Source organism: Oreochromis niloticus, linkage group LG20, assembly GCF_001858045.2.
Source record: "Oreochromis niloticus isolate F11D_XX linkage group LG20, O_niloticus_UMD_NMBU, whole genome shotgun sequence".
NCBI classification, from domain to species: Eukaryota; Metazoa; Chordata; class Actinopteri; order Cichliformes; family Cichlidae; genus Oreochromis; species Oreochromis niloticus.
In genome coordinates this window covers 7,831,934-7,844,042 of record NC_031984.2, presented here as the reverse complement: position 1 = coordinate 7,844,042, position 12,109 = coordinate 7,831,934, and the positions used below count along the sequence as shown (strand labels likewise).

General features: G+C 38.8%; 1 protein-coding gene across 1 annotated transcript in view; it reads left to right on the top strand.

The window, feature by feature from the left end:
- The window catches only part of LOC100703679 (formin-like protein 13), a 55,264-nt gene that overhangs the window by 28,496 nt on the left and 14,659 nt on the right, over positions 1-12,109 (top strand). The window contains exons 12-15 of the mRNA XM_003439052.5: positions 5,820-5,972; positions 10,095-10,224; positions 10,344-10,376; positions 10,788-10,885. Coding sequence (XP_003439100.3) covers positions 5,820-5,972; positions 10,095-10,224; positions 10,344-10,376; positions 10,788-10,885 — 414 coding nt within the window. The remainder of the gene's footprint in view (positions 1-5,819; positions 5,973-10,094; positions 10,225-10,343; positions 10,377-10,787; positions 10,886-12,109) is intronic.

Here is a 12,109-nt window from a genome sequence, read left to right as displayed (position 1 = left end):
TAAAAAAAAAACCACACACACACAAAGTTCCAACTCAAATATATATATCTATATTAATTTAAGTATCTTCTTAACCCTTACACGAACACCTGAAATATTTTTGGTTTGTGTAGTTCGAGTATCCAGAGATTCCTGTTCATCATTAGTCAGACTGATCGTTAACACTCTTATCGCGCATTGTTGTTTATTGGCACTGGGGACTGCAGGGTGTAAAGATATTGCAGGCAGACAAGAATGCCCCCCAGTTCCTCAGACATTTTTTTATGTGATTCTCTCAAGCTTCTGTTTCTTTCAGCATCAGTGCTTCAACCCTAATCTCTTGTCTGCTGACTGTCTGAGAATGAAGAGAAACAATGGATAAGAATGATGGCACTGTAATCCATTGACTGTGACAGTAATTTTTCTTTGTCTAACACACAGAGACAAACATATTGTGTGCCGGCAAGATGACTCGACAAGAAAGATTAGCAATTTCATTAAGTTTCAATTTACTCTTGGCTTTTTGCTTCTGATATTGTTTTCTTTCTACTGTGTTAGAGTTATTAAAAAGGTCATTCAATCAAAAGCTTTGGTATTTGCGTACAGGTACACTGTGACAAAAAGGTAAGGTGCACTTCAGATTTAGGTCTTTCCTACTACAGTGTGTTCAAACATTAGGGTCCTCGTAGTCGCAACATAGTTGCAAATCCTTGGATTCTCAAACACGACAGGCTTCTTAGGCACTAACATTAAGAAGGGTTTACCTGCCACCTGATAGAGAGGTCTTGAGGAGGGAAAATGGCAAAGTCACCACTATGGGAATGCTTCTCACCTGTGATGTGCTTGTTGGTGTTTCACTGCAAGGATGACAGCTTTTACTCTGCATTGTGGACCTAGCTTTTTCTTTAAACATTTGCTGTTCTCTGTGTGCAGCCATTTCAAATATACATATAAGAAATGCAAAGTCACAGAGCTGGAGCCAGTGATGCAGTAGACAGGGAGGCATCACCTGAAGCTGTGATGTACAGAATGATAAAACCAAATGTAGTATTTTCAGTAGATATATAAATGGCAAACTATTCTAAAACAAGACACAATAAAATCTCTTGTAATTTGACAGAAAGCCTGGCTGTAGTAAGGAAACATGAATATAAAGAAAGTCTTGCAGACTTCATCTGAATGCACAAAACATCAATATGAATATGAAACTTTAGCAACTTTAGCATTAAATAAATGTACAAATGTATACCAGATTGACTTTATCCATTAAAGGAAACTTATTATTCTAATTTTAACTCCATATTTTTATTGTTGGATTCTACTAGACTCTAAATGATTGACAACTAAAAATAATCCTTATTACCTAAGGCTTATACTAAAGCTCTTCAGACCACTCTAGTTCTTCACCCTTTAAAGCTACTGTCCCTTTAAGTCAGGTTTCTTCAGTAGGTGGGCGGGGCTTCTGTGCCTGACATAGCCATATTTGGCATAACCCTGTTTTTAACAACATACATCTCCTGGAGCATTGTTTCAAAGGGTTCAAGATTAGTTGTAAATACATTGATCCAATTATATGAAACTTTGGCCAGATTTAACGTGGACATTCACCATTGTAACAGTAAATAAAAAAGCACAGAAAAGCATAATAAGTCATTTTTTCTCCTCAAAAAATGCAGGGAGAAAAACAGAGACAATCTGGGAGGCTCGGCTCTGTTTTTTTTCTTTGAGTTCAGGTTGGGCTAATTGTCTTCTCTTTGTAACTGCAGTTTTCAATTACCAGTGGGTGTTCTTGGCCTCCTTGCTTCTGGAGCCAGCAATGAGCCTATTATAGCTTGCAGCATCCAAATGAAATAAAGAACATATATTAGAAAACGTATCTGGACAAGCCGCACACAGTTAGGTCTATAAAGTTTTGGACATTTACATAGTTTCTGTAGTTTTTCTTCTGTGCACCACTACAGTGGATTTTAAATCAAACAATCAAGTGACTGAAGTGCAGGATTCCAGCTTTAATTCAAGGTGTTTAACAAAAGCACTGCATTAGCTGTTTAAGAATTGAAGCCATTTTTATACAAAGTCTAACATTTTCAGAACCTCAGGTTTATATTGTTAAATGGTGATTATGAAGCAGTGTTTTTCATATATTACAGAGTAACATGAAAGCAATGTAACAAGAAATATAACAAATAGGAGTAATTAAGTTACGCAATGCATTACTTCTAAGGAAAGTGTTTAGGTAATATGTGTAATAATGACATTTTTGAGCAACAACTCCAACAGTGATCACAGCAAAGAGGGGAAATACCTGAAAAAACATGCACAAACATTTGACCCACAGCATGCAATTAATTTGCATGAGTGTAATTTCTTTATTGCTGCTTAGTGATGGTGGTGACTCTCAAAGCGGAGCCAATGACAATCGGTAAGAGATTTTTAATTGGTAATCGAATCAATAAGTGATATCAATAATGGAATTGGAATGGCTAAATTCTTATCAGTTCCCATCCCTACTCAAGAACAGAAAGGCCAGATTAGACTTTGCCAGAAAACATGTTAAAGAGTCTGCTTGGCTGTGGAAAAAAAGTCTTTGGAAAAGTGAAACAAGATTAAATTGTATCAGTATGATAAGAAGAAAGAAGTATGGCAAAGAAGAGAAACAGATGATGATATGAAGTGTATCACATTATCTGTCAAACATGGAAGAGGCAATGTTAACAGCATGGGTATGTCAGACGGCACAATCTGATATGTAAGACTGTGAGGGAAACCAGGATACTAGTGTTTATTGATGGTGAGACTGCTGATAGAAGTAACAAGATGTACTGGGCTATAGTAACTGCTCAGATTCAACTAAATGTTGCAAAACTGAGTGGATAGCACTTCACAGTGCAAATGGATAATGACCCAAACCGTGCTACAAAAGCACCTCAAGAGTTTCTCAAGGAAAAGAAAGGATATATTCTTGGATGACTAAATCATTCACTTGATCTCAACCCAATAGAGCATGCTTTTCAATTATTAAATACAAAACTGAAGGCAGAGAGACCCACGAACAAGCAGCAACTGAAGGTAGCTGAAGTGAGTATCTCAAGAGACACTGCTTTTGGTAATGTCCATGGGTTCTAGACTTCAGGCAGTGATTAACTGCAAAGGATTTTAATCCATTTATTTAAAATATATATATATTTAAAATGACTTTCATTTGTCTAATCATCTTTGAGCCACTGAAAATAGGAGACTATGAATAAAAAGGGTTGTGATTCAATGTGATGTGATGCAATGTTTTTGTTAAAGTTCTCAAATTCAAGTTGAAAGTCTGTACTTTGCACATCAGATCTCGATTGCTTGATTTAAAATCCCTTGTGGTAATGTACAGAGTTAAAAAAGTGTAAATGTCTAGCAACTTATGAGGATACTGTAAATGTGAGATTTACACTGTAGTAATTTAATTTTTTAAACTGTATTTTATGGTTTTACAAGTAAAAACTTTTCAAGGATGAGAAGTTGTTGATTTGGAAAATGCACTTGAAGTTAACTTCCTCATCTCCAATAGATAACAGCACTCAGCTGCTTCCCTTAGCTTTTCAATGGGAAGCATCCACCTCCCACACAATGAAGGAGACAGTATGCAGCGGGGCTAGCCTCCACTCACACTGCCGTTTTCTGCATTGTTTGATGACAAATTGTAGAGAAAGAAGAAAATAATACATGAGAAAACAATCATTTTTTTCTTTTAAAAAGTAAAAAACTCTTATGTCCACTTTCACGAACACTTCTGTCAATGGCTGTGTTTTTTTTTTAAAAAGAAAAAAATTTTTCTGGCTTTAAAGTGATTAGAACGTTAAACTGCTCAAAAAAAAAAAAAAAAAAACACATTGAAAACACATCAAGTCTCAATGGAAAAAATACCATACTGGATATCTATACTGATATGAACTGGCTAATGTGTTAGAAAAGGATGGGCAGGCTTGTCCGTTTTGCTGAAATTTCTTTGCAGCAGCTCACAATCATATTCAGTATTTTGTACGGCCCTCATGCATGTCTGACAACATTGGGACAATGAGACCATGATGACATCCTGGGGCATCTCCTCCTAGACCTTGACCAGGGCATCACTCTGATCAGAAACCTGGCGGCTTCAGATGAACCAGAGGTGTTCTGTTGGATTTAGGTCAGGTGAGCGTGGGGGGCAGCAGTGGTATCAATTCCTTCATCCTCCAGAAACTGCCTGCATATTCTCGCCAACTGTTATTGTGCACCAAGAGAAACCCAGGACTCTGGGTTACTTAGCCTGTAGAGGTCCGTGTGTCCCTCTGTGGATATGCCTTCCCAGACTATCACCGACCCACCACCAAACCAGACTTGCTGAATGATATTATAAGCAGCATAGCGTTCTCCACAGCTTCTCCTGACCCTTTCATGTCTGCCACATTGTGCCAGATGTGGACCTGTCAATTCTGAAATTCTGAAATTCTGTGGCAAAAGTCATCTGGCCTCTACAGATTGAGGCATTGAGCACAGGGCTCACTAGAAGACGCTGGGCTCCAGGCCACCCCCATGAAGCCTGTTTCTGATTGTTTGGTCAGAGACATTCACAGCAGCGGCCTTCTGGAGATCATGTTGTAAGGCTCTGGCAGCGCTCATCCTATTCGTCCTTGCACAAAAGGGCAGATGCAGGTCCTTCTGATGGGCTAAGTACCTTATACAACCTTTTTCCAGCACCTTAATGTTCTTGAGACTGTGCTAGGAGATACAGCAAACCTTCTGCCATTCGAATGGATTGATGTACCATCCCGGTGGAGTTGGGATACCTGCGCAACCTCTGTAGGGTCCAAGTATCGCCTGATGCTACCAGCAGTGACACTGACCCTAGCCAAATGCAAAACTAGTGAAAAACAGAAAAGATGAAGAGAGAAAAAATGGCAGTGTCCATCTGTAAAACCATTTCTGTTTTGGGGATTGTCTCATTGTTGCCCCTTTTAGTGCACATGTTGTTAATTTCATTATCATCAAAGCAGCTGAAACAGATTAACAGCACCCTCTGCTACGTAACCAACCAGATCAATATCTCAGATCTTTAACTGACTTTAAATAATATATTAAATATATATAGTGTATATCAAATCAGAGGATCTTCTTAAAACAGGTTACATTGCACTATGAGTTGGTATGCCATGGAGCTACAATAGTTTTCCATGTTACAGAAGGTTTATATAATATGTTCTGTATCTGGATATCTGCTTTCTGCGTTCTTTTCTCTTGTAACTGAGGGTGTCCCACTGGTAGATTTCAGGAAGTTATTCTTAAAACAGGAGCATATGGTGGGGGGTGTTGTTGGCTGGCATGGGCTTATTTGGAGAAGCTAACTCTTTGTCAAGGACTATGATTCCCAAAGCATCAGCTCCTTTTTTCCCTCTAATACATCACTGGCAAAACCTAAAATCCCACTTTAATTTTTTCTCAATATGAATGCTATCCATATTCAACGGGATCTGTTTAGAGATGGTTAGACACAGAAATTGTGTGATATTCTAGGGGGATATTTGTACTTGACACAATTGCATACCAAATAATAATCTTGCCAAACAACCAGGTCCTGATTATTCATTTTATGAGGTCAAATGAGGTGTAGTGAGATGGCTGTTTATGTTTAGAATGTAAAATTGTAAAGCCTGGAGTTATTTTTGTCGACTCTTTGTCAGTACAGAGAGCCACTAAACAAGCTTCGGCCTTATTCCACTTTGCATTATTGTTGTGTGGCAAAATGAATGTGAGAGCCTGTATATGGGTGGATTTCAGAACAAATGACTTTACTCTGTGCCCTTGTGTTTGTCTTCCAGCTGATTAACCAGAAGATCAGAATGTGCACGCAGCTGTACAACTGCAGGTCATTTGTTTCCGTGCTGGAGTACCTCCTCGCCATTGGCAATTACCTCAATGAGAATGCCGGGAAGGAAAAGGCCAAGGGATTCCGCCTCTCCTCCTTAACTAAAGTACGAGTCCACCACTGTTGCCTGACCTTTGATTGAGTTGCAGCACAGGGCTAATAAGACTACTCATTGACATACACAGCAGGGCTTCTGTGCATCTTTCAGTTTTTCTCTCAGTCACTCTGGATTACTCGGGTCTTTGAACATATTCACTCTAACAGTTGTGCGACTGTGTCGATGAATGGCTTTGCAGGAGGAATGAAACGTTGCACAAAATATCGCCTTTAGTGGCTCAGTGTCTTAGAAATGAAAAGAAGTGGCGCAGGATGAAAAGGCTTGAAAAAATGTAGAGACTCAAATGAGAATATCAAAACTACAGTTTAATGGATATCACATGTATCTGGTAAATAGACTGCAGGAGCTGGTTAGCTCAGGCCTCAGTCACACAGGCCTAAACTGTCACTGGCCGGTGACAATCCGGTAACCGTTGATCATTAGGGGAAACTGTGTACAGTATTCCTTGACTGTTTGTAGGTGGTTGCTGAAGATTGTTAGAAGTTCCTAGTGTGAAATTGATTGCAAAGAGGTGTATGGTACTGCATCAAAATTCAATTCAATTCATTTTTATTTATACAGCGCCAAATCACAACAACAGTCGCCTCAAGGCGCTTTATATTGTAAGGTAGACCCTACAATAATACATACAGAGAAAAAAAACCCAACAATCATATGACCCCCTATGACCAAGCACTTTGGCGACAGTGGGAAGGAAAAACTCCCTTTTAACAGGAAGAAACCTCCGGCTCAGGGAGGGGCGGGGCCATCTGCTGCTTGGGGTGAGAGAAAGAAGACAGGATGAAGGACATGCTGTGGAAGAGAGCCAGAGATTAATAACAAGTGTGATTCAGCAGAGAGGTCTATTAACACATGAAAGATATATCAAAAATATCCTAATGAACAGTTTAGTCACTAGGAGATTGCTGTGGACCCCAGCAGTTGGCACTGAAGATGATGGCTTGTATACAAACACTTGCAAACTACTTGCCAACCAGCTGGGGAATACTTTTCCCTAGCAACTGAAGATTGCCGGGGGGGTTGCGTGACCGAGGCCTTATCAAATGGTAGAAACAGCCTTACTAGCTTTGCCCAAACCTGCCTCCAAAACTTAATTATTTACTTGATGGTTAGAAATATGATTCATTATGTCAGACTAGTGTACCAGCTGTTGGCTGCTAGTGGACAGTATATAAAATTCAAATGGTAAGTATGTTCTGTTTTAAGCCTGTTTATCACTTTTGATTTTTAGCATCCCACTTCAATGGGATCACAGTGAATACATTTGCGAACCATGCTTTTGAGCACTAGCATAGGCTAATCACTGACACAATCCTCAAAAAGAGTTACATTTGGTTTATAAAAACTAAAGTGACAACAGCCAAAATGCAGCACTCAAGGCTTTAAAGCAGTACTTTCCAAGCCAGCATGTGTCATGTTGGTTCCTGTATCCTATATGCACTGTCTGTGGCTTTAAACTATAAACAGACGGATTAGCGAAAGGCATCAATCTTTTCATCTAACACGGGAAAGACAGCAAATAAGTTTGTTTTCCAAAATGATTCCTCTAAGGTTGATCAAACTGATGAATGCACAGCCTTTATCTAGGGTTTGCGACACTGTCTTTGTGTTTTTTAAAATTTAGTTTGAATCACTCTTTTGTGTTTATGTCTCTCTACTGGGAATGTTTAAGGGGCAGTGCTCTTGGCACAGAAGTAAAATGTCCTCTGCTCCATTTAATGAAGCCGAGGCCTTGTGTTGCCTCAGAGGTGTTTCCAGGTCTAATTGAGAAAAGTAAACTGTTGCTGTTTCAGACAGACTCTCTTCAAATTAATGGCTGACTGCCTCCAAGAAAAATGCATCGAGGTTATCTCAGATCTTTTTTTGGTTCTTTTTTTCTTTTACTTGTGAGCATCAATACTTTGTGCATGTCTTGTATACGCAATCCTCAGAGGCTGGCCTTGGCCTTAAATTGGTAAACAACATAACCTAAATAGAAAAAAACCCACTGTGAGCTGCTTTCACAGGATAAGAGAGGTCGTTCTTGAATTTCAATTATGCGGCACCATCAAATGTAGTGTAGCTTAAATCCGATAGTCATCATTACCATTTCATACCAACAGCACAATTTCAAAGTAGTCACAGATAGCTAGTATGCCTCATTCATACTACTACTATTAAACTCCATTCAAAATAATTCACATAAACAGAAGTGACAAGCTATTAAAACAGGTATTTCATAACAGAGTTTGAAATGGCATCGTAAGAGCAAAGTTACACCAAGGTAAAAGATTTTATATAATTAATCCAGGCGAGTGAATACATACTGTATGTTCTCTATTAAAAGTGCCTATATCTACGTACATAAGAGAATGCACAAGTTTGACTTACAATGGAGATGTGCCTAGAGGGAAAAAAAAGTGAAACTACAGTTTGGCAATGAAAATACGAAGACCTGCAATCGGATGAATAAACACAAACACACTCCACCTTTTTCATCCTATGTGCCTTTTAGAGGAATAATATTTTGTGAAAATCTGGACACCACATGGATATTTTAGCCACACAATTTTTTGGGGGGAGCAAGACTGATATCGTGAAGTGAAAATAAGAAATGAGGCCGACAGGCAGAATTAAACTTATCATTAAGTTGTAGTTTTCTCTTTACACATACACTGTCTGCCACTGTAACCACATAGTAGCCAACTGTAACCAGCTGTGTTCCAAATTTTATTAGGGCTTGCAATATTAATTTGAATGTTGGTGCTATAAATAGCTCTGCTTGATTGTCACATGCAAGAAATGCTGCTTTGGTGTTGCTGGTGTGTTACTGTTGCTCTTAACTTACAAAGATGTTAGTCTTATTTCCAAGACCTGCAAACATATTTCCTTCCCTCATTTTCACATTTGCTGTAAAAATGTAAAGCGTTTTTATATGCGATGGATGACATAGTGTCTACATATATCCATGGTTAAAGTGTAACATAGGCTTGTCTGCATGCTTGCTATTATTGAATTTGCACGGCTTTATAAATCAGACAGAAATATTGTAATATACATGTGTCTGCCTTTGTGCTAAGTTTTAACCCTGAATCAACACAGTGTTTTATGCATCTGGCCCTGGGCCTTTTGGAATAATGTGATCTGGACAGACAAATAAAAGATAGGATTGCAGACATGCTTTGGGCAGAATAAACACAGGTTTTCACAGAAATATCACACCAAGTGTGAGTGATGGTGGTGGAAACACTACGTACTGGGGTTATTTCACTGTGTCCGTGACTGGGCAGCTTGCAGTTATTGATACAACTCTGCATCATATCAAAGGGTACCCAAGGATAATGTGAGGCCATCTGTCCAAGAGTCAAAGTGGAGCTTTTAACAAGAATTTAAGAGATCAAAAACACACTAATAAATCCACCTAGGAATGGTTCAAAAAGAAGAAACTGAGGGTTGTGTAATTGCTTAGAAAAAAAAAAGCCCAGATCTGAAATCCACTGAAAAGTTGTGGGGGAATTTGAAACACCCAGTACATGCAAGATAAAACCTCTCAAACATCATGCAACAGAATAAAGTCAGCATGGAGGAGTCGTCAGAAATTTCAGCTATCCGATAACAAAGGCTGGTGAAGAAGCCTGCAAATTGCTCACAAGAAGTTATTTCTGTTAATGTTCTCCTTCTGAGGCCAAAGGGGCACCTACTTTTCCACAGAAGAATATTACATGTATTGACATTTTTGTTGAACAAATGACTGAAAAAGCTTTTTATTTATTTATTTTTGTTACTTGCAGTCGTGTATTATTATAACCTTGAAACAGTTTCAGATAAAAGTGGATCAAATGTATGTATAGAGACATGTTAAAACAGCCAGAAGTGTCCTTGGAAAATGACTGTAAATTCACACACACACAAACCTCCCATGGGTGTAAACACACTTTATACATTATCCTCCAATTCTTCATTTGACCTAGAGTAACAAAGCTGCATGTTTGCATCAGCACACAGGCATGGATATAAAGAACATACATACATGTTGTCCTTTATGTTTGAATCAGTGTGTTGCGTGGCAAGGGGACACAGCTCTGTTCAGGCCCCGTTCCCTTTCTCAATTTGTGTTTTCTCCTTCCCTAGCTCGCCCAGCTCCGTGGGACAGACAAGAAGTTCACCTTGCTTCATGCCCTTGTGGAGCAGATTATGTTGCATGAACCGTGCTTGGCCACTTTTCCCCAGGAGTTGGCAGAATTTGAAACTGTCCCTGGAGGTATTTGCTAGACAAGATTTGATCAAACCTGAAAGAAATCTGCGTGGCACTTTTTAGTTGAGGTCTGTTAAATGAAACGTGTATTTTCTCTGTGTTTCACTGCCCCCTTTTTTGGATAGCTTCCATCAAAGGCTTGACCGCAGAAGTAGACGGTGAGTAGATCACATTTTACTACTGTGTCACATTTTACTACTGTGACCAAAGACTGTTAAATTTGCTGAGATTGCTGTAATATTGACCCTCCTTTTTTGTGCCAACAAAGTTATTTGTGAGGAAGTGTGATCGTAACATTTACTCCATCTTCTGTGATTGTAGCTTCAGTATACTTTGTTGAAACACCATGATCTCATTGTCTAGGGAGTGTAAGGTCTCAATCCAATATATTGTCTATATGATGACTTACAAAAACTTGCCACAAGCCACAAATACTGCACTCCACGAGATCACACAGGAGACAGCATCTGATTTAAAGCAGCTATTTACTTCAGTGCTCAAATATCATAGACGGTAACCAAGACGTGTGTGTGTGTGTGTGTGTGTGTGTGTGTGTTTCTTTTCTTCAGTCCTGAAGAATGAACTAAAGAAAATCACTCAGTATAGAAAAATGTCCAAGAAGAAAAATATAGCAGCTCAGAATCCAAACTTCTCCAAAGACCTGAAGGTAAAGTAGAAAACATTTTGCATACATAAAGATTAAATAATCATTTAAAATACGGCTGTCACTCATTTAAAATTCTAGGCCACGAATAGTCCAAACAGAAAAAAAAAATCAACTTTCTGTTATTGTAAAGAAGCAGAGTTCAATTTTGCAAAGAAAAATTGTAGCTTGACTCTACTGAAGTTTGCTGGCTTATTATCTTACTTTTTGTGGTTTTGCAGGGCATGGATAGTGCTTTTAGCAGTAAGAAATCTGTGAATCAGATGTACGGCTCGGGTGAAATTGATCATTTTGGATGAACTTTCTCATGACATGATCTATTGTTGACTTGCAATCCAACGCTATCTGCTGCACAATATAGTCAAAAGTAAAAAAGATTCAAATCAATTCAATTCAATTTTATTTATATAGCGCCAAATCACAACAAAAGTCGCCTCAAGGCGCTTTATATTGTACAGTAGATCGCACAATAATAAATACAGAGAAAAACCCAACAATCATATGACCCCCTATGAGCAAGCACTTTGGCGACAGTGGGAAGGAAAAACTCCCTTTTAACAGGAAGAAACCTCCGGCAGAACCAGGCTCAGGGAGGGGCGGCCATCTGCTGCGACCGGTTGGGGTGAAAGAAGGATTATGGATTATGGATTATGCGCTTCCTGTCAGTTTTGTTTCTTAATCTTGCAAAGCCATCCTGTGTCCCAGCTCAGATTCTTTCATGGGCTGGTTCCAGCCTACAGGTCATGTGTGGAAATGCCTTGTATGTCCTATTGTCATGGCAAACTGCTTATATGTGAAATTTCAGACATAAATTGTTCTTGTCCTTCAAAATTTAGTAAACATTTAGAAAATATTTAGTAAACCGACTGCAAACTATTTGCAGTAACACAAACTTTGGCAACATCATAATTATTCAGCTTAGCAGGGTATTTACCAAGACTAAGGACGTAACTAAAACCACTCAGTGAGGATTTTTCATATCAGGCAAACAATGCAGCTCAAAAGAAAGTCTTTTTACTTATTTAGCTTTGCTGCTGAGGTTGGAGCAGTGATGGAAGAGAAGACGCCTGCACAAATGTGTGTGTTCATCCTACGAGAAGAAGGCTTTATGTGAGAAAATAATTCATTTGCATAATGTCATCAGCTTAACTCTCTGCGATAGAATGGGTTGAGAAAAGTGTGGGAGATGTTTAGGAAAACTTTTCAACAGTTCTGACTGAATCATTT